The sequence below is a fragment of the Indicator indicator genome, chromosome 37 (assembly GCF_027791375.1).
Source record: "Indicator indicator isolate 239-I01 chromosome 37, UM_Iind_1.1, whole genome shotgun sequence".
NCBI classification, from domain to species: domain Eukaryota; kingdom Metazoa; phylum Chordata; class Aves; order Piciformes; family Indicatoridae; genus Indicator; species Indicator indicator.
This window is the reverse complement of record NC_072046.1, coordinates 3252303-3275003: the sequence shown is the minus strand read 5'-3', so window position 1 is coordinate 3275003 and position 22701 is coordinate 3252303. Positions and strand designations below refer to the sequence as shown.

The 22701-nt window shown below is 51.6% G+C and overlaps 1 protein-coding gene across 1 annotated transcript in view; it reads left to right on the top strand.

Moving 5' to 3' along the window:
* The window catches only part of GPATCH8 (G-patch domain containing 8), a 48442-nt gene that overhangs the window by 1738 nt on the left and 24003 nt on the right, over positions 1-22701 (top strand). The window contains exons 2-3 of the mRNA XM_054396501.1: positions 15500-15567; positions 16404-16490. Coding sequence (XP_054252476.1) covers positions 15541-15567; positions 16404-16490 — 114 coding nt within the window. The 5' untranslated portion in view covers positions 15500-15540. The remainder of the gene's footprint in view (positions 1-15499; positions 15568-16403; positions 16491-22701) is intronic.

The following is a 22701-nucleotide window of genomic DNA, read 5'->3' as shown; positions in this document are numbered from 1 at the left end:
AGCTTTGGGAGCAGACATTAACCCCTGGGCTGAGGCACTCTGACCCCTCAGACAGTGCCTTGGTGGTCAGTGCTTCTTGCTTGCTCTAACCTGGCTTCATCTGGAATCCCTTGGTTGGTGCATGGCACTCCTGCAGTCCTCTCGTGTCCTGTGCTGGTGCCAAAGCTCAGGGTGTGGTTGTGGTTGTCACCTCCTGCTTTGGCATGGCTCTCACTGGCTCTGTCCTTTGGTCTGGGTTTGCTTTTGGGTGCCCTGTGTTGCTCTCTGTGTCAGCAAAGTGGAACCGTGGAGGCTTGAATGAAGCCAGAGTCCTCTGCCAGCCCCAGCTGGGTCCAAAGGCACAGCCCTGGGGGCCCTGTGCAGGGTGGGGCAGCAGGCAGCGAGGTGGCAGTGAGGTGACAGCGAGCAGCAGATGACTCTGCACTCTGGGCTCTGGGAGCTGTCATCGTGTCCTGAGCTGCAGAGAGCCAGGGCTGCCTGCAGGGCTGATCAGACATTTCATTTGAGGAGCTGATCCTTGTCCAGATGTGGATGTTCCTCCCACTGTGCCTTTTGAAGCCTCGGATCTGTGACTCAGGGATTACTGAAGCTCTGCTGATTGGAACTGTCTGGAAGCCACAAGCACATCGTGGGGGTGGGCTGTGAGGGTTTTCCTTCTCCTCCTGCATCCTGATGGATGTGCAGGAGGGCAGACAGCCTGGTGTGTAGGTGCTGAAACCTTCCTGACCTGGGCTTGGAGAGCATGCAGCAGTCACATGGTGCCTTTCACCTTGCAGAAGGAAAGCAGTGCCCTGTCCACCTGCCAGCCAGGCTCTGGAGTGCTGCTGTGCTGCAGATCTGCTCAGCACACACAGCAACAGTCTCCTGGGTAGTTAGGAGCAGCTGGAGCCTCTGGCATTGATGATGGACATGTGGGGAGGGTTTAATTCATTATCCAGTGACCTTTTTACATGAATCTTAGATTGTCCCAAATATAAACTGCTGGTAAGGAAATGTTTGCATCTAGTTTTAACCTGGTCCTAGGAGTCTGAAGAGTGAAGTCACTTAAAATAGAATCATGGAATCATTCAGGCTGGAAAAGACCCTTGAGATCATCAGGTCCAAGCATTGACCCTACCCTACCTAGTTCACCACTAAGCTGTATCTCTAAGGACCTTTAAACACATCCAGGGATGGTGACTCAGCCACTTGATACGCCCTGAGAATGGAAGAGCAAAACAAAAGACTTTCTTCCCCTCTTCCAACTCCCTTCTTGCTCAGGAGAGGTTTCTAAAGTGGGGTGTAAGAACAGCAAGCACAGAGTATCTCTGTTGTATACTCTGCTTGCTTTGTGCTGGGCTTGAGCCTGAAAATCTCCCACAGCCTGTGGGTGGGAGGTGCAGAAGTAGAACCATTTTCAGTAGTTATTAACTGTGGATGTGGTACCTGACCTCCTGCAGAAGCCTTGGCAACACCCCCTCAAACCCCTGCAGTTTGGGTTACAGGTATGGGATGGATCCTACCTTTATCTTTTGTCCATGTAGTTGATTCTGGTTTGGAAGGAGGTTGATGAGTTCCAGGTGCTGCTGCTTGTTGCTGTTGTTGTTAAGCAGCTTTTGGTTCTTGGTGTTCATGTCAAGTGAGGCTCCAGTTAGATTCAGGCAATCCTAAAATTCTGCTGTGTTCCACTGGCCACTCAGAAATGGGAATTTCTTCTAGGCAGGCTGCTGTGGTGCTGTTCCACAAGAACTTGTGGCTGAAGGACTGTGCTGTGTGGTGGTTCTTGTTAACCACCCACTGTGGGTATAACCCAGCAGTGAGTGCTGAAGTGGATGGCAACCAGAATAGATCCAGATTCACACCTGCTGAGTGCTGGGCTCCTCAGCTCAAGAGAGATGTTGAGGTACTGGAACATGTCCAGAGAAGGGTGACAAAGCTGGGGAGGGGTCTGGACCACAGCCCTGTGAGGAGAGGCTGAGGGAGCTGGGGGTGTTCAGCTGGAGAAGAGGAGGCTCAGGGCAGACCTCATTGCTGTCTACAACTACCTGAAGGGAGGTGTAGCCAGGTGGGGGTTGGTCTCTTCTCCCAGGCAAGCAGCAGCAGAAGGAGAGGACACAGTCCCAATCTGTGCCAGGGGAGGTCTAGGCTGGGTGTTAGGAGGAAGTTCTTCACAGAGAGATTTGTCATTGGGATGTGCTGCCCAGGGAGGTGGTGGAGTCTCCATCCCTGGAGATGTTCAAGAGAAGCCTGGAGGAGGCACTTGGTGCCATGGTCTGGTTGATTGAATGGGGCTGGGTGATAGGTTGGCTTGGAGGATCTTGGAGGTCTCTTCCAACCTGGTTGATTCTATGGTGGTCAAAATGTGCAGGTGTTTTGCAAAGGTACCAGCAGCTGGGCTCATGTCCTGCAGAATCGGAGAATGGTTTCAGTTGGAAAAGACCTTCCAGATTGACTCCAACCATTCTGGAGCTCTACCAAGGCTAGGGCTAAACCATGGCCCTCACTACCACACCTCAGCATCTTCCAGGGATGGGGATTCAACCACCTCCCTGGGCAGCCTGTTCCAGTCTTTGAGAACCCTCTCAGGGAAGAAGTTTCTTCTAGTGTCCAACCTAAACCTCTGGTGCAACCTGAGGCCATTTCCTGTTGCACTGCTGCTTGTTCCTTGGGAGAAGAGACCAACCCCCCCATGACTCCCACCTTCTCTCAGCCTCCTCTTCTCCAGACCAAATAAACTCAGTTCCCTCACCTGCTCCTCAGCAACCCTGTTCTCCAGACCCTTCCCTAGCTTTGTTGCCTTTCTCTGGACCTGCTCCAGCCCCTCAGTATCCTTCCTGTATGGAAGGCCATCCAGTTCCAACTCACCAGCCCAGGTTGCTCAACGCATCATCCAGCCTGGCCCTTGAACACCTCCAGGGAGGAGGCATCCACAACCTCTCTGGGCAACCTGTGCCAGTGTCTCTCCAGCCTCACTCTCAACAATTTCTTCCTCATCTCCAATCTCCATCTCCCCTCTTTAAGCTTCAATCCATTCCCTCTCATCCTATCACTCCCAGCCCTTGTTAAAAGTCCCTCCCCAGCTTTCTTGTGGGCCCCTCATCTCTTCTCCTTGATCTTTGGCACACTTATTTTTTTCCTCAGAAAAACCCAACTTTGTGTTATTTTTGGAGATGTTGCTCCAGCTTGCTAACAGGCAATGAATAAGGAGAAGCAGGAGGGGGGGTTGCCAAGGATCTTTTTTAATCTTGAAAGCACAGCTCAGGGAGCCACTGTTGTGTGGAGACTCTGATGGTTGTGCTCCAACAGATGAGGAAATGGTGGCTGTAGGATGCTTTCTCTGTGCAGGTGATCAGGGGTAGGTAATAATCATAGAAATGCTCAGGTTGGAAGGGGACCTCAGAGATCGTCTATTCCAAACCCCTTGCCACTCCTCTCAACCAGAGTTAGCTGCTCAGGGCCTCATCCAGCCTGGCCTTGAACACCTCCAGGGAAGGGACATTCACAATCTTTCTGGGCAACCTGTTCCAAGTCTCACCACCCTCACACTGAAGAACTTCCTCCTCAGCTCCAGTCTAACCCTGCTCTCCCTCAGCTTCAAACCATTCCCCCCTGGCCTGTCTCCAGACACCCTCAGGAAAAGTCCCTCTTCAGCCTTCCTGTAGGATCCCTTCAGGTACTGGAAAGCAGCTCTAAGGTCCCCCCTGGAGTCTTCAAGGCTGAACACCCCCAGCTCCCTCAGCCTGGCCTCACAGCAGAGCTGCTCCAGCCCTTGGATCATCTTTGAGTCCTCCTCTGGGCGCTCTCCAGCAGCTCTGTGTCCTTCCTATGCTGGGGACACCAGGACTGGAGGTGAGGTCTGAGCAGAGCAGAGCCCAGGGACAGAATCCCCTCTCCTGCCCTGCTGCCCACACTCCTCTGGCTGCAGCTCAGCACACAGCTGCCTGCTGGGCTGCAGGAGGGCACTGCTGGGTCCTGGAATGGATCTGGAATTCTGTGGTCTGCTGAAAAAGAAAATAGCAAAGGTGGTTAAGAACAGTGCTTGACCTTCATGTGAATCCCTGTGGTAAATGAGAGCGAGGACTGGGGATAATCAGGAGAGTTACATAAGTCAGGAGGATGAGGAGAAGGCTGAGTGAAATCCTGAATTCAAATGCTCCAACCATTTCTCTTGGAATATGGATTTCAAGGATTAAGTGAAGGAATTGTTGTGAAAATCAGGGAGAGGTTGGCATGCAGAGCAGGATTGTTTTAATCCTGCATTTGTAAATGTTTTTATAAGCTCCTCACAATTTCCCTGTTTTCAATTTTATAGCAAGTGTTGTTTTAAAAAAAAAAAGCCCAAAGCCTAATTGTGCCGAAAGCTGCTGGATTTTCTTTTGGACTTCTGTGCTTGAGAGGAGGTAACAGAACTGCAGGGGGAGAGGTGTGAGACTAAACCCAGGAGTTCACAGATGCAGAGATTTGTATGGTGTTGGAAGGGACCCTCACAGCTCATCTTGTGCAACCCCCTGCAGTCAGCAGGGAGGCTTCCAGCAGGCTGCCTGGGGCCACATCAAGACTGATCTTGAATGTCTCCAGGGACAGGGACTCAACCACAGCCCTGGGCAACCTGTTCTAGTATTTCACCATCCTCATTGTGAAGAACTTTTTCCTGATTTCCAACCTAAATTCATCCTGCTCCAGTTTCAAACCCTTGCCTCTTGTCCTATCCCCACAGGCCCTTCTGAACAGTCCCTCCCCAGCCTGCCTGCAGGCTCCCTTCAGGTACTGAAATGCAGCTCTGAGGTCTCTCTGGAGCCTTCTCTTCTCCAGATTGATCAGCCCCAGTTCTCTCAGCCTGTCTCCATATGGGAGGTGCTCTAGCTCTCTGACCATCTTTGTGGCCTCTTCTGAAGCTATTTCAGCAGGTCCATGTCCTTCTGGTGTTGAGGACTCCAGAGTTGGACGCAGCCCTGCAGGTGAGGTCTCCCCAGAGCGGAGGGGCAGGATCCTCTCTCTCCATCTCTGGCCATGCTGCTTTGGATGCAGCCCAGGCTGCCTTTGGCCTTCTGTGCTGCCAGTGCCCATTGCTGGCTCCTGTCCAGCTTCCCAGCACCCCCAAGTCCTTCACTGCAGGGCTGCTCTCAATGATGTTATCCCCCAGCCTGAATCAATATCAAGGGTTGCCCTGACCTAGGTGCAGGGTGTCCCTTCTGAGGCAGTCAGTGGAACTAGCAGTAGCTTGGCTGAGGCCTTTGGTCCCAAAGAAATGTCTTCTGTCCTCTGATTGCTATTCCTCTGTAGTAACAGCAGCTTCCTTTTTGTTCTTAGTCAAGTGTTGGCATCATTTCAGGGGCAGTGTCCCGAGAGGCTGACTGAGCCTTCCCAAAGAGCAGCCACACTACTGCCATGGCAGAGGCTGCCTGTGCTCAGAGCTGTGCTTGGTGTCAGAGGAGCTCCTGGCAGTGCCATATGAACCCCTTCCTCATGCCTCTTCTCCCCCATTCAGGCTAAAACCACCAACAGACCCTGTCCACATCAGTGAGGCAGTGCTGTGCCTGTTGCTGAAGGTGTGCTGCAGGCTCCTGGTGTGCATTGTAGGCAGCAGCAGTTGCAGGTGTGCCTGACACAACCTGGGGGCTGTTTTATCCTTTCATAAGCTCACAAATGAGCAGGCTGTGAAGGGTCTGGAGAACAGGGCTGGGGAGGAGCAGCTGAGGGACCTGGGGTTGTTTAGTCTAGAGAAGAGGAGACTGAAGGGGAGACCTCACTGCTCTCTAGAGCTCCCTGAGAGGAGGTTGCAGTGAGGTGGGGGTTGGTCTCTTCTCCTTAGTCTCAGGTGATAGAAGGAGAGGAAATGGCCTGAAATTGTGTCAGGGGAGGTCTTGATTGGACATGAGTCAAAAATTCTTTGCTGCAAGAGTGGTTGGGGATTGGCACAGGCTGCCCAGGGAGGTGGTGGAGTCCCCATCCCTGGAGGTGTTCCAGAAAGGTGTTGGCTGTGGTGGTGTTGGGTTGATGGTTGGACTGGATAATCTTGGAGGGCTTTTCCAACCCCAACAAGTCCATGATTCTATAAGAACTACCTATCAAGATAGCAAAATCAGCCACATCCAGTTTGGTAGAAAATGCTAGAATTCAGTTCTTCCATCAAACTGTTTTTTTGTTGCCTGGTTTTCTATTTTCAAGGCACATGTGGAGCTCTGCTCTGACTTGCAAATTCAGGGAGGACAAATATAGTCACTGCTCCCCTCCACTTCCACTACCAAGCAGTTCTTGGCACCTTCTTCACTAAATCTGTTCAGACAAGCCCTTGTTTTCCTTCTTGGTGTAAAGGAAGAGTAGAATGAGAGGACAGAGCTGTCTGCCAGAGCTGCTGGAAGCTGTGCATGGAGAGGAGAGCTGGCAGGTGAGGAGCGATCCTGTGGCTGCAGCAGGAAGCGAGAGTGCTCCTGTCTGAGACGAAGGACAGCAAGAGTCACTCTCCCACGACTCTGTCAGGTGGCCATGGGTGATGCAGGCTGTGTTTGCTGGGTGCTGGCTTCTCTAGATGTTGTCAGGAGCAAGAAGCAGAGCTTTGACCACTCCAGCAACTGAGACCAGTTGTGAACACAACTGCTTGGCAGCTGCGGCTTGGGGAAGGAAGCTCAGGGTTTGAACTGTAGAGGTCTTGAATCATAGAATTGTCAGGGTTGGAAGGGAACTCAAGGATCATTCAGTCCCAACGCCCCTGCCATGGGCAGGGACACCTCATCCTAGATTAGGTTGCTCAAAGCCTCATCCAACCTGGCCGTAAAAGCTTCCAGGCATGAGGCTTCCATCACCTCCCTGGGCCACCTGTGCCAGTGTCTCACCACCCTCATGGGGAAGAACTTCTTCCTGACATCCAATCTGAATCTCCCCACTTCTAGTTTTGCTCCATTCCCCCAGTCCTATCACTCCCTGACACGCTAAGAAGTCTCTCCCCAGCTTTCTTGTAGCCCCCTTCAGATACTGGAAGGCCCCAAGAAAGTCTCCTGGGAGCCTTCTCCTCTCTAGACTGCACAACCCCAACTCTCTCAGTCTGTCCTCATAGGAGAGCAGCTCCAGCCCTCTGCGCATCTTCATGGCCCTTCTCTGGACACCTTCCAGCACACTGGGCTGTGTCACCAGTTCACCAAGTGGTGAACACATGAATTGATTTTTCCATTTGTTCACTCCTTTGGTGTCACAAAGGCAGTGTGGATAATTTTGTCAGGCCTCAAGAACAGGGAACAATGAGCATCCGAGAAAAACACCAGGAGGAAACAAGGAATGTTCCATTTCTCTGCGGGGGGAGGTTTGAAGCTTTGGAAGAAATACAACAAAATATGTCAGGGAAAGATAAAAATGTTGAAGAGTGCCTTGATTCATGAAGTATGGAAGGATTTGGCAGCAGTAGCCAAGGCGTAGATGTGAACAGAACCTTATCTTGTATTGTAGCACGTCCTCACGGGAACCTGAAGTCTGGCATGGAGCAGGGTTTCCACACTTGTGTTTGCACCATAAATCACTGCAGGAGTTCAACTCCTCAAGACTTTCATGTGAACTTAGCTTTGAAAAACCTCTGGGCAGTGTAGGTTTGAGAGCCTGCTGTCACCACACGGTGCTATCAGCGCTCTGATCTTCACTGCCGTGTTGAAATCCGCAAGACCCCAGACCTAGAGGAAGGTTTGCAGACTGACAGATTGCATTAGGTTATAAAGGACCCTCCAAGGTCATCTTGTCCAACCCCCCTGCGGTCAGCAGGGACACTTCCAACTAGATCAAGCTGCCCAGGGTCTTACCAGAGCAGAGGGGCAGGATCCTCTCTCTCCATCTCTGGCCATGCTGCTTTGAATGCAGCCCAGGCTGCCATTTGCCTTCTGTGCTGCCAGTGCCCATTGCTGGCTCCTGTCCAGCTTCTCCTCCCCCCAGCACCCCCAAGTCCTTCTCTGTAGGGCTACTCTCAATCTCATCATCCCCCAGCCTGGATTGATATTGAGGGTTGCCCCAAGCCATCTGCAGGACCTTGCACTTTGCCTTGTTGAACCTCATGAGGTTCTCCTCAGCTCACCTCTCCAGCTTGTCCAGGTCCCTCTGGATGGATCCCATCCCTCAGTCTTATCAACCACACCACTCAGCTTGGTGTCATCTGCACACTTGCTGAGGATGCCTCAATCTCATTGTCTGCAGCACTGATGAAGACATTGAACAGCACTGGTCCCAGTACAGACCCCTGAGGGGCACCACTTGTCCCCTCTCCTCTGGGGACAGCAACTTGTTTGCCTATGAGTGTGTGCAGAATCCTTCCTCTGAGTGGTGGGGGAGAGGGTTTGGGTTCCTTGAGTGTGTGCAGTCAGTGAAACCATTCTTACTGCAGCCACATGTATGTGTTGTGACAGAGACACCCTTGGCTTAGTGTCAGCTTCACTGCCCTTTGTGTAATGCTGAAGCAACTTTATGAAGCTGTGGAAGAAGAGTGTGTGGGAAGTGACTAAGCATGGCCCTGCTCAGCCTGCCCCAGCCCTAAATCAGACAGGACCCTTCAGCCCTCTCTCTGCTTCCTGAGATAAAGTAAACCACCAGCTCTTATCTCTGATGTCATTCCAGAGCAAGCAGGGTTTCTGTTCTTGCTCTGACATCTCCTGTGTTCGTTAGTGCTGTTGATCATCATTTGGGTGAGGGATCCACAGAGTCCTTGGGCTGGAATGGGCCTTGAAGATCATCTGGTTCCAGCCCCCTGCCATGGGCAGGGACACCTCCCCCCAGCCCAGATTGCCCAAGGCCTCATCCAACCTGGCCTTGTACACCTCCAGGGAGGAGGCATCCCCAGCCTGCTTGGGCAACCTGTTCCAGTGTCTCCCCACCCTCACTCTAAAGAATTTCCTCCTAATCTCCAGTCTCAATCTGACCCAGACTCCATGAGGTGCTTTCCCTTGCAGAAGTTCAGGAAGCTCTGCTTGCTTTTCTGCAGGTGTCACCTTTGGCTTGTTGAAGAAGTTCTGAGCTCTTTTCTAGAAGTTTTCCATGTGATTGGGGTGTTTGTAACTTGTCTTTTGCTTGACATTTCTCTCCTGTTTAGTAAGGATTAAGTTCACAGCACAGTTTCTAGGTGCTTGGGAAGTGGTTTCCCCTCCCTGGGTCTTTGATGCCTGTCACGGAGGATGACAGACATTCCAGACTTCATTTGAATCTGATTGTTCATGACCCCTTCCAGCAATCTGACATCAACAGGCTGAGCTCACACATCCAGATCCCAAAGGAGATCAAGATAAAAGGTCACCCTTGTTTGTTTGTGTGCTCCTTGCAGCAATTGGAATGAGCTGGAGAACAGAGTGTCGCTTCCAGCCAGCGAGGAGCATCGCAGAGCATGCCAGAATTTAGTCAGTCTCCTCCTCTCCCACTTGGAGGGGCTGAATGAGGAGTCTGAGTTGTCAACAGGACAGCTGTGGAGCTGTTGAGATGTGGTAGGAAGGTTTTGAGAGACTGAAGAATCCTACTCTTTGAAAATGATGCTCATCCATGACCATGGTGACTCCTGATCTCACACAGAAGTGGTGTAGCTGGGTGGTGACTGTGCCCTGTAGCTCTGGATGTGTTGCTGTGGATGTTGATTCCTGACTCCAGGCTCCTGCAGTGGGGTTTGTACTGCAGGGGGCTCAAAAGTGATCAGAGGGCTGGAGCACTTCTCCTGTGGGGACAGGCTGGGAGAGAGTTGGGGCTGTTCAGCCTGGAGGGAGAGAAGGCTCCAGGGAGATCTTAAAGCTGCATTTCAGTGTCTGAAGGGGACCTACAGGGATGCTGGGGAGGGACTGTTCAGAAGCGGCTAGGGGGATAGGACAAGAGGCAGTGGTTTGAAACTGGAGCAGGGCAGATTTAGGTTGGACATCAGCAGGAAGTTCTGCACAATAAGGGTGGTGGAAACTGGAACAGGTTGCCCAGGGCTGTGGTTGAGGCCCTGTCCCTGGAGACATTCAAGATCAGACCTGATGTGGCCTTGGGCAGCCTGCTCTAGTTGGAGATGTCCCTGCTGAGTTCAGGGCATTCAGACAAGACAACCTTTAAGGGTCCTTTTCAACCTGATGCAATCTGTGAATCTCTAATCCACGAGAGCAGATCCAGGGATGTGATCAGGAAGCTGCCCACTGCTGCGTTCTCACAGCTGTGTTTCTAACCTCTGCTATAGTTACCCTTTCCAAGAGTCATTCAGACCTCCTGGAGCTCATCTCAACAGCAGTTCTGGTTTGGGTTGTGGCACAAGGATCATGAACAAGTGACAGTCCCCTGTGCTGGAGGAGATCACATCCTGCTGTCTGTGTCCTCCTGAGAGGCTTACTTGATGCAGTTCTCCCCCTGTGAGCAGTGTGATAGCAATCAGGGTGGGATTACAGCCCACGAAGTTGTACCTGGGAAGAATCTCTATGAAGGTGTTGACAGCACAAGCAGCATTAAGGCTGCTCTGTCACCCCTCTGGTGCCCACATGCTCTGCAGACGTGATACACTGAGATTGAATTATGGTAGCAGAGAATTTTGGGGGTGCACCTCTCAGTGGGAGTGTTCTGATCTTTCTCTGCCATTAGACCTTCAGGAACATCTTGTATCCCATGGATACATCTTGTACCCTGTGGGGATAGGCTGGGAGAATTGGGACTGTTCAACCTGGGGAAGAGGAAGCTCCAGGGAGATCTTAGAGCAGCTTTCCAGTACCTGAAGGGGGCTCCAGGAGAGCTGGGGAGGGACTTTGGACAAGGGCTGGGAGTGCCAGGATGAGGGATGATGGCTTTGAGTTGGGAGAGGGGAGACTGAGACTGGAGATGAGGAAGAAATTGTTTAGAGTGAGGGTGGGGAGACACTGGCACAGGTTGCCCAGGGAGGTTGTGGCTGTCCCCTCCCTGGAGGTGTTCCAGGCCAGGCTGGATGAGGCCTTGAGCAAGCTGGGCTGGGGGAAGGTGTCCCTGCCCATGGAACTGGTGAGGTTTAGGGTCCCTTCCAACCCAAACCAATCTATGAATCAATTGCAGTGCCTGCTGCTGCTGGAGGGAGGAGGGCTTCTCCATCTGCAAATTGTCAAAAAAAACTTTTTGGGGGATTGGACTGTTTATAAAAAGAGAGAAAACCAGCAGTGGTGTTGATAGCAGCAAGTGTTTCCAGGCAGGCTCAGAAGGCAGGTCCAGCTGGTGGAGTGTCCTGTTCTGAGGCACCATGTCTGGAGCTGGAGCATGCACCAGGCAGCTGCAAAGCAGCCATCTTCCACATGCAGTACTCTAAACCCCAGAGCCCTAGGATTAACTGCTCCTAACATTTGTGTGTCTGGAGCTGCTGTTTGCTCCTCTCCACTGACTTTGTGCATCGGAAAGGAGTGGGTTTGGAGAAGTCTGCCCGGCAAGGTGCTGCCTGCTCCCTGCTGCAGGCAGAACTCCAGGCAGATGTGGGGCTCTAGGAACAGGGGTTGCTGTTGGGGAGAGTTTGGAGGTGAAGAGTTTTTCATGAGCTAGGAGAAAGAAAGGATTTTTTCTGGGCTCTTTGGGCAGAGGAAAGCAAACTAAGTGGATGTGGTCAGTTCTGGAATCTCCTTTCATTTCTGAAGCAGGAAACTTAATTTCCCTGAGGAGATTTGGATTTTCTAAGGTGTGACTCCTATGCAAGCTGTTTGTTTTCCCCATCCTGCTGGAGGTTTATGCTTGGTCCTCTCCACAGAGGTTTGCTCCTTTGTGGAAGTCTTTTTAAACACTAATCCTCTCTTGTTTGGGGTTTGTAGCCTGTGAGCAGTCAGTGAAGGAAAGTTGGTGACCTGGTTCAGAAGGACCATCTATTTTCTAGGGTGTAGGGGCATGGATACAGCTCTGTGTTCTGCATGTTTGCTGTACAGGGAGGGTCAGGTGGCAGTGCTTGCAGCCCTGCATAGTGGCAGAAGGTGTGGGAATTCTGGACCTTCCCTCAAGGCTCAATTGTTCCCTTTGGAGTGTGTCTGCATCCAGGAAGGGTCAGCAGCGGCCTGAAACCTGTGAGTCCCACAGTGTCCAAGACCCACGTTATGTGCTGGGAGAGATCCCACAGCAGGTCTGGAATAAATTTTCTTGAGGAAGTTCTTTGAAAGGAGAACTTAAAGAGCTTAACTTCAAAAGTCCCTTTTTCCCCTTTGGCTGTTCTCCAGCCCACTTGGCAGCCCATGGGGGAGAGGTGGCCCTTTGGCAGCACCGAGCCTGCTCCTTTGCCTTTCCTTCTGCTGCAGTGGTTTTCCTAGGACACAGAGTGAAGTCCCTTTGTCCTGATGGCCAATGTTGTGGCCAGCAGTGGGTCCTGCTGCCCCAGTTGGAGCCATGGTACTGGGGCTGGGCACTGCTGCCTGGAGCTGTTAAGTGCTCAGAGTGCTTGGTCCTGGATGTCACCCCAAGCAGCTGCTGTGGTGTCCGTTCCTCATGCCACAATGGTTGAGTCTGAGACAAAGGCATCCCTTGTCACATTGAGTGTTCTTCTCTTACCTGCACACACAGCTCCTTTTGACCCCAAATATTTGTCACTACCTTCAGATCCCAACTGGTTTCCTCTGTAAGCTGCCTGCATACCTGGGTCATCACTGGCAGCTCAACCCCTTCCAAACTCCCCAACCCCCAGCTCTGACCACACACAACAACCCAAACCAACTCCCCTCTCCCCAATTCCACAGGGAAAAGAGCATGGTGATGGGGTGGAGGAGGAGGAGGAGGAGGGGGTGAGGAAGAAACCTCCTTATTTTGCTTCTTTTTCTTTTTTTAACCCATCCTCCCTGCCTTCTGCAAACGGCCTGTTTCTGCCCCGGATGGTTTCTGCCTAACAAATGATGTTTCTTTTTTACAGCGTTATGATCCTGGACTTGTTGTGGTGATGGTAAACTTAGCAGTGGTAATTTTTTATTTTCAGACTGAATTACTTCCTTTTGTCATCAGTGCACCAATATGTTAGGCTTACTTTCTCTGTTGTAGCCATCATCCTTCTGCTTGGTCTTTTTTCATTTTTTCCTTTCCTTTCCTTTCTTTATGCACACTTGTCTGATCCTTGTTCATTTAAAGGGTATTGCTAAGAAGGGATTGTTTCTGTTTGTGTTAGAACTGCCAAAATCAGTTTCAATGTCAATTTCTAATACTGTCCAACCTTGATTTTGTTAGTTTGTTATTTTTATTTCCGCCCCTGCTCCCCCAACACAATGGGCACTAGCACTTGCTACTGCAATTTCCAAGTAGATTTTTTTTTTTTATTTTTGAACCAAATAAATCCCTCCAAACCCAACCCAAAAAACCAACCCAAAACCTCTGACTGCCTTAGAAGGCAAAAGTATCTATGCATTGTTTTGTACACAGGGGTTTACTAGGGCAATGAGGCAGCTTTGAAGTCTCTGTTGGTGGAGAGACACCCCAAAAAAAAAAAATCAAAAGAAAAAAAAGCTTTGGGGAAAAAAAAAGAAGGAAAAAAAAAAGGCTTTGGAAAAAAAGAAATAAGGGGGAAAAAAGAAAAGCTTTGGAAAAGGGGAAAAAAAAGGAAAAATAAAAGCTTTGGAAAAAAAGAAAGAAAAAAGCTTTGAAAAAAAACAAGAAAAAGGTTTTAAATAAAAGGAAAAGCTTTGGGAAAAAAAGCTTTGAAAAAAAGAAAGAAAAAAGCTTTTTTTAAAAATGAAAAAGCTTTTTTTTACAAAAGAAAAGGTAAAATGAAAATCAATAAAAATATTTTAAAAAGAAAAAAGATAAAAAAGATTTAAAAAATGAAAGAAAGTGAGAGGAAAAAAGAAAAAAAAGAGAAAAAAGAAAAGGAAAACAAAAAAGAAAAATAAGTGGTTGGCCCTTGCTGCCAACCAATCCGTTTGGGTTCCCCACTGACCAGTAAATCCCTGGCTGAGTCGTTGTGACAGTGACATTGCACTTAGAAAGTCCTTTTTATAACCTGTCTTTAATTTGGTCCTTTTGCTAAAACTTGCAGTCACTGCTTCCCTTCTTACACCTTTGGGCATAAGAGAAAAGCTTCCAAACCCACAGCACTTGCCCCAAACCAACGTCAAAGATGCTGTGGATCAAGGGAGAGCTGATTTTGGTGGGTGCCTGCCCATCAAATGTGTGGGCATCAAACGGAAGTGATGATTAATGAAAGGGAATTGATGATTAGGTGGAATGGATTGGTGACTGATTCGGTGCTTAGTCCAACCTCACTGCAGGGGGTTGGACTGGATGACCCTTGGAGGTCCCTTCCAACCCAAACCATTCTGTGAGTCTATGATGAACGGAATGGATTTGTTTCTGGAAGTCAAAACCTGCCTCTGTCCTTGAAGAGTTCAAGAAAGACAAATCTGATCGGAGCAGCTTCCCTCTGAGGCCTCTGTGGAGTCTGAGCTCTCTGCTTGTCTCTTGTACCAGAGCTCAAGCAGCTCTTGGGGAGACAATCAGTGCCCAGGGAGATGTTTTGGAGGCCCTTTGAAAGCCTTCTGGCTCGTAGGGGAATACCTTCGGCCCTGATGAAAAGCTTTGGAGATCTTTTAGCCCAAAGGTATAAGAGCTGTGTCTGTGTGTATAACAAAGCAGTTGTTTACACCGACCCCAGAGCAATAACAAGGGCAGTAAACATTCTGTTTTCTCACTCAAGGTCCCCTCCACGGCAGGTAAGTACTTTCTCAGTGGCCTTACATCACAACCCAGCGCCAGTTGTGATGTAAAAAACCAATCAGAATCAGAATAAAAATACCAACCCCCGCCCACTTCCCTCAAAAGCTGTGGTAGTAAAGTGCTTGTCTGCCCCATTTTGCTTTGTTTGGCTGGTTATGAGTGGAATAAAGATGTTTTTGGTTTCTTTTTTCCCCTTTTTTTCCTGTTTTTTTTTTTTCCCAAACAAATAAAAAAAAATCTCCAGCATAGTTTGATTAGTTCCAAGTCAATTTTCTTCGCAACCAGTCCTTTTCACAGCTTACCAGTGGCACAACCAGTGCTTGAGCAGCTAGGTGGGAGCTGGGGGATGGGGGAGCAGCTGCTCCACCACCTGCCCTGGATGGTCGCTTTTGGGTGGGAGAAGTTTGGCTCCTCTGCCACCTTTCTTCACCCTTGGGGTGTGGGACAAAACTTGGTGGGAGGGGACATTTCCACAGCTCTGCCAGGAAAAGTCCTAATGGATTATTAACGTGGTAGGGCAAGGAAATGTGTTTAAGAGCTTTCTGAGCAGCAGCTGGAGGAGTCTGTATTGCCTCGGGTGGGAGCACTGAGGGGAAGCTTTGCTTTGTTGCCAGCCCTCCCCTAGGACTTGTCCTGGTTGAACATTAACCAGGAGAATATTGCCTGTCACCAGTTCATGTTCAGAAAGTGACCATTTAGCAGCACTCTGGGGGGGTACCTGGGGCTGGGAGCAGCCTGGAGCTGAGAAGCAGGTTTGTCTGTAAGCTGTGAGAATGGCTCGTGTTTGGTTCACTGTAGCTTTCTGGTCTCTGCACTCCAAGGCAAGATCTCTAACCACCCAAACCCAATGTGTCAAGCGAGCTGTGGTGAGGAGCCAGCCTGCTGACCACCTCTGTGTGTGTTCCTCTTACAGGGAGGACAGATCCCATCCCTATTGTCGTCAAGTACGATGTCATGGGCATGGGGCGGATGGAGATGGAGGTAAGCAGCTGAGCCCTGCACCCTGACGCTCCTTGCATGGCTCTTGGGGAGGTGGTAGGGAAGAAATTAAGAGCTTCTGCTTCAGAGGTGAAGAAAAACTTAACTCCTGAATCCACACAGTCAGAAAGCTCTCCTCAGAGCACACACGCTCCATTAACCCCTGGGTGCCATCTGTGGGGACAGGCTGGGAGAGTTGCAGCTGTTCAGCCTGGAGAGGAGAGCACTCCAGGGAGACCTTAGAGCAGCTTCCCAGTAGCTGAAGGGAGCTGAAGGAGAGCTGGGGAGGGACTTTGGCCAAGGACTTGTAGTGACAGGATGAGAGGCAATGGCTTTGAGCTGGAAGAGGGGAGATTGAAACTGGAGATTAGGAAGAAATTGTTTTGAGTGAGGGTGGGGAGGCACTGGCACAGGTTGCCCAGGGAGGTCGTGGATGTCCCCTTCCTGGAGGTGTTCCAGGCCAGGTTGGATGAGGCCTTGAGCAAGCTGGTCTGCTGGGAAGTGTCCCTCCTCATGCATGGCAGCTGGGTTGGAACTGGATGATCTTTAAGGTCCCTTCCAACCCAACCCTTTCCCTGATTCCATAAATCTGCAATTCCTGGGCTTTGCCATTTTGCTTTGGTGGCTGCTGGCCGTGGAGGCTGTGAGAGCAAACCACATTGCGTGTGGGCTACACCATGGGATGGCAGAACAGGCAGAATCAAGTGCAGCAAGCAAAGCTGCTGTTTCAAAGCTCATCTCCTTCAAACTGCAGGCTCTGGCAGGCTCAGCAGTGCAGGGTGTTTAGGGGACAAATCACATCTTTGCTTTTTTTTTTCCCTTTTTTTTACTTCAACAAGCTCGACTACGCCGAAGATGCCACTGAGCGGAGGCGTGTGCTGGAGGTGGAGAAAGAAGACACCGAGGAGCTGAGGCAGAAGTACAAGGTACTGAAATGGGGACATTAACTGCAAAGCTGCTGTGGGCTGCATGGGAGAGTGTCAGGGGCTGAAGGCAGAGAGGGTTGGTTCTGATGGGATGCAGCTCCCTGGTTAAGCTGCGGTAATAGTGGTGGAAGCGAAGGGCTCTTGGCCTTTGTGCTGGTTGATTGATGTTTGCAGGTGACACCAAGTGGAGTGGAAAGGTTGATCTGCTGGAGGGCAGGAAGGATACCCTCTGTTAGCTGAGGCCAATGGGATGAGGTTCAGCAAGGTCAAGTGCTGAGTCCTGCACTTCAGAATCATAGAATTGTTTTGGTTGTAAAAGGCTTTTAAGGTCATTGAGTCCAACCACTGGTAACAGCAACCCTGTGAACGCTCCAGGCTTGGGCAGAGTAGTTGGGAAGTGCCTGGTGGAAAAGAACCTGGGGGTGCAGTTTGGCAGTTGGCTGAAGACAAGCCAGTGTGTGCCCAGGTGACCAAGAAGGCCACCAGCATCCTGGCCTGGATCAGCAATGGTGTAGCCAGCAGGAGTTGGGAAGTGATCCTGCCCCTGTACTGGGCACTGGTGAGGCTACACCTTGGGAACTGGGTTCAGTTTTGAGCCCCTGACTCCAAGGAGGACATTGAGAGGCTGGAACAGGTCCAGAGAAGGGCAATGAAGCTGGGGAGGGGTCTGGAGAGCAGGGCTGATGAGGAGCAGCTGAAGGAACTCAGGTTGTTCACCCTGGAGAAACAACCTCAATTTGTACCAGAGGAGGTTTAGGTTGGCCATGAGGAACAATTTCTTCCCCAAAAGGGTTGTCAAGGCTTGGCCCAGGCTGCCCAGGGCAGTGGTGGAGTCCCCAACTCTGGAGGGGTTTCAAAGCTGTGTAGATGTAGTGCTGAGGGCCATGGTTTGGTGGTGCTCTGGCAGTGCTGGATTAAAGGTTGGGCTGGATGTTCTCGAAGGCTGTTTCCCACCCAGATGATTCAGCATCTCTCTGGTTATTTCTGTTTTAACAACCGTGGTGTTCACTTCCTGGAATTAACCTTGCTGTTGGTTTAGCTGCTGAAGAGCTACAGGATAACAGCAGGGCTTCCTCTGTGTGCTTCCCTCCTGTTCTGGAAGGACCAGTCCTGGGCTAACCAGGACATTTCCTTCCCTAGCCTTGGGGCTGCCAACTTTCTGTAGTGAACCTGCCACGTTTTCAGTGCAGAATCTGCAGATGCAGCTGGTAGATGGGCAGCTGTCAGCTGGAAGTGGAGTAGGTCTTGGCTGTTATTAAGCAAGCAGTGTGATAGTGTTCCATAATCCTGTGTGCTTTGAGGAGAGGCAGCACATGGCCCCAGGTTTCAGACATCCATGGGCTCTGTCTCTTTGGAAGAAGAGCCAGCAGTGCCCTCCTGCAGGCCAGCAGGCAGCTGTGCTGGGCTGCAGCCAGAGGAGTGTGGGCAGCAGGGCAGGAGAGGGGATTCTGCCCCTGGGCTCTGCTCTGCTCAGACCTCACCTCCAATCCTGCCTCCAGTTCTGGTGTCCCCAGCAGAAGGAGGACACAGAGCTGCTGGAGAGAGTCCAGAGGAGGCCACAAAGATGATCTAAGGGCTGGAGCAGCTCTGCTGTGAGGCCAGGCTGAGGGAGCTGGGGGTGTTCAGCCTGGAGAGGAGAAGACTCCAGGGGGACCTTAGAGCTGCCTTCCAGTACTTGAAGGGATCCTATAGGAAGGCTGAAGAGAGACTTTTGCTGAGGGTGTCTGGAGACAGACCAAGGGGGAATGGTTTGAAGCTGAGGCAGAGCAGGGTTGGACTGGAGCTGAGGAGGAAGTTCTGCAGTACAAGGGTGGTGAGACTTGGAACAGGTTTCCCAGAGCGGTTGTGGATGCCTCTTCCCTGGAGGTGTTCAGGACTAGAGTGCATGGAGCTTTGAGCTCCAAGTCTGGTTGAGAGGAGTCCCTGCCTGTGGCAGGGGTTTTGGAGTAGATGATTTCTGAGGTCCCTTCCAACCTGAGCCATTCTGTGAGTTCCTCAGGCAGCATTAAAACTGAGCAGCACATTCTGCACCTCCATGGGCTTTGCAGAACCTGTGGAAGGGTTTGTAAGCCAAAGGCTGTTCCCTTTTGAGTGATAAAAACTCAATCCATGGTGCTGCCTGTGAGTGTGACCTGTTGGGGCACTCTTGGGTTAGTTGTCACCAAGTTTCTGTGGAGCCTTTGCTACTCCTTTAATCCACTCTTCTGCTTACCAGCCTGGAAAGCACAGAGCAAGGCTTGGGAATACCTCCTTGTTGAATTGTGCTGAGATTTAAGGAGTACCAGGGTTGAAGAGCAGCCACAGACAGCAGGATCAAGTGCTGGGTTTGTATAAAATGTAATTCTTTTAGAAATAATGGGAAAGGAGTTTAAATCCCATTAAAATGTAAGCTAACTCCTGGTAAATTGGAAATTCCATTTCACTGCTTCAGCAGTTAAGGAGCCAGCAGCTTGGGCAGCCTCCTGTCCTGAAGGATTTTGGGGGTGGTTGTTCCAGAATGGTTTGAGTTGGAAGGGACACAAAGGGTGACAAAGCTGGGGAAGGGTCTGGAGAACAGAGCTGGGGAGGAGCAGCTGAGGGAGCTGAGGCTGTTCAGCTTGGAGTTAAAGAGGCTGAGGGGAGACCTCATTGCTCTCTACAGCTCCCTGAGAGGAGGTTGCAGTCAGGTGGGGGTTGGTCTCTTCTCCCTAGTTTCAGGTGACAGAAGGAGAGGAAATTGTGCCAGGAGAGGGCTAGGTTAGACATGAGGAAAAACGTCTTTGCTGCAGGAGTGGTCAGGGATTGGAACTGGCTGCCCAGGGAGGTGGTGGAGTCCCCATCCCTGGAGGTGTTCCAGAAAGCTGTGGCCATGGCACTTGGGGGCATGGTCTGATGGCCATGGTGGGGTTGGGTTGGTGGCTGGACTGGATGATCTCAGAGGGCTTTTCCAATCCAAACATTTCTGTGAATCTGATGTCATCCAGGCCAACCCCTGCAGCCAGCAGGGACATCCCCAGCCAGAGCAGGTTGCTCACAGCCCCAACCAACCTCCCCTGCAATGGTGCCAGCCATGGGGCAGCTTCCAGCTCTCTGGCCAACCTGGGCCAGTCTCTCACCACCCTCAGCATCAATAATTTCTCCTTTCTCTCCAGTCTGAGTGTCCCTCTTCTAGTTTCAAGCCTTTATCCCTTTGCTGAGACTGAGCCCTTGACTTGCTCAGTGCACTGCTGGTGTTTTTCATCTGAAAACAAAGGCCATTGTGATGCCCTTTACAGCTGCTGATTAGCCTGGAGCTGGAGGCAGTTAACCATCTCCTATGGCACTCTTTGAAGTACCACTCTGCCCCTAGGTGACCTTCTGCAGCTGGTGCCAGATGGTTCCTCCACATCCAGGTGCACCTTCTCCTGGGAAGGTTCACAGATTGCATCGGTGTGGAAGGGCCTCTCAAAGGTCATCTTGTCCACCCCCCCTGCAGTCAGCAGGGACATCTCCAACTAGTGCAGGCTGCCCAGGGCCACATCAAGGCTGATTTTGAACATCTCCAGGGATGGAGCCTCAACCACATCCCTGATGTTTCTCTTTCCATGCTCTCCACTCTGCTGTGGGCTGGCACTCTGCTGGCACATGGTGAAGGGCAGCTTTGGCTCTGCTGTTGGGCATTCTTGGGCAGCTGACAGCCCAGATTCTTTCCTGCAGCAGATCTTCCATGCTGGGCACTCTTGGGCAGCTTACAGCCCAGATCCTTTCCTGCAGCAGATCCTCCATGCTGGGCACTCTTGGGCAGCTGACAGCCCAGATCCTTTCCTGCAGCAGATCCTCCATGCTGGGCACTCTTGGGCAGCTGACAGCCCAGATCCTTTCCTGCAGCAGATCCTCCATGCTGGGCACTCTTGGGCAGCTTACAGCCCAGATCCTTTCCTGCAGCAGATCTTCCATGCTGGGCACTCTTGGGCAGCTTACAGCCCAGATCCTTTCCTGCAGCAGATCCTCCATGCTGGGCACCCTTGGGCAGCTGACAGCCCAGATCCTTTCCTGCAGCAGATCCTCCATGCTGGGCACCCTTGGGCAGCTGACAGCCCAGATCCTTTCCTGCAGCAGATCCTCCATGCTGGGCATCCTTGGGCAGCTGACAGCCCAGATCCTTTCCTGCAGCAGATCCTCCATGCTGGGCACCCTTGGGCAGCTGACAGCCCAGATCCTTTCCTGCAGCAGATCCTCCATGCTGGGCATCCTTGGGCAGCTTACAGCCCAGATCCTTTCCTGCAGCAGATCCTCCATGCTGGGCACTCTTGGGCAGCTTACAGCCCAGATCCTTTCCTGCAGCAGATCCTCCATGCTGGGCACTCTTGGGCAGCTTACAGCCCAGATCCTTTCCTGCAGCAGATCCTCCATGCTGGGCACCCTTGGGCAGCTGACAGCCCAGATCCTTTCGTGCAGCAGATCCTCCATGCTGGGCACTCTTGGGCAGCTGACAGCCCAGATCCTTTCCTGCAGCAGATCCTCCATGCTGGGCATCCTTGGGCAGCTGACAGCCCAGATCCTTTCCTGCAGCAGATCCTCCATGCTGGGCATCCTTGGGCAGCTGACAGCCCAGATCCTTTCCTGCAGCAGATCCTCCATGCTGGGCATCCTTGGGCAGCTGACAGCCCAGATCCTTTCCTGCAGCAGATCCTCCATGCTGGGCACCCTTGGGCAGCTGACAGCCCAGATCCTTTCCTGCAGCAGATCCTCCATGCTGGGCACCCTTGGGCAGCTGACAGCCCAGATCCTTTCCTGCAGCAGATCCTCCATGCTGGGCACTCTTGGGCAGCTGACAGCCCAGATCCTTTCCTGCAGCAGATCCTCCATGCTGGGCACCCTTGGGCAGCTGACAGCCCAGATCCTTTCCTGCAGCAGATCCTCCATGCTGGGCATCCTTGGGCAGCAGCAGCTGTCGAGCACAGAGTGTTTGTGGGTGTCAGAGTGCTCGGTAGCAGCTCATGTGAGCTGTGTGGGATGAGGAGGTGTCTCAGGCCTGCAGCATCATTTATGGATGAGAGGAAATGGCCTCAAGATGTTCCAGGGAGGTTTAGAATCACAGAATTGTTTGGGTTGGAAACCTCTAAGATCATTGAGTCCAACCCTCAGCCTAAGACCACCACGGACATTAAACCATGCCCTAGCGTGCCATGTCCACACAGGGACAGTTAGGACATGAGGAATAATTTCTTTCCCAAAAGGGTTGTGAAGTCCTGGACCAGGCTGGAGTCCTCATCACTGGAAGGGTTGAAAAGCCATGGAGGTGTGGTGCTGAGGGGCATAGTGAAATCCCCGTCCCTGGAAACATTCAAGGTCAAACTTGATGGGGCCCTGAGCAACCTGATCAAGTTGGAGATGTCCCTGCTTCCTGCAGGGGTTGGACAAGATGACCTTTAAGGGTCCCTTCCAACCCAATGTATTCTATCATTCTATTCTCTACCATTCTATAATGGTTTAGCAGTGGGCTTGGTAGTGTTGGATTAATGGTTGGGCTTCATAGAATCACAGAATGGTTTGAGTTGGAAGGGATCTAAAAGATTATTCAGGCCCAACCCCCTGCCATGGGCAGGGACACCTCCCACCAGCCCAGCTTGCTCAAGGTCTCATCCAGCCTTTAACACCTCCAGGGGGGAGGCATCCACAACCTCCCTGAGCAACCTGTTCCAGTGTCTCCCCACCCCCACGGGAAGGAATTTCTCTCTAATCTCCAGTCTCACTCTCCCCTCTCCCAGTTCAAAGCCATTGTCCCTCATCCTGGCACTCCCAGCCCTTGGCAAAAGTCCCTCCCCAGCTCTCCTGGAGCCCTTCAGGTACTGGAAGGCTGCTCTGAGGTCTCCCTGGAGCCTTCTCTAGGCTGAACAACCCCAACTCTCTCAGCTTGTCCCCACAGGGGAGGTTCTCCAGCCCTCTGATCATCTTCGGAGCCTCCTCTGGCCCCTCTCCAACAGTTCCATGTCCTTCTCGTGCTGGGGACACCAGAACTGGAAGCAGTGCTCCAGATCCTCTCAGCCTTTCATGTCCAGTTCTGGAGCCTCTATTACAAGAGGGCTATGGACATGCTGGAAGGTGTCCAGAGAAGGGCCACCAGGATGAGCAGAGGGCTGGAGCTGCTCTGCTCTGAGGACAGACTGAGAGAGTTGGGGCTGTTCAGTCTGGAGAAGAGAAGGCTCTGAGGAGACCTTCTTGTGGCCTTCAGGATCTGAAGGGGGCTCCA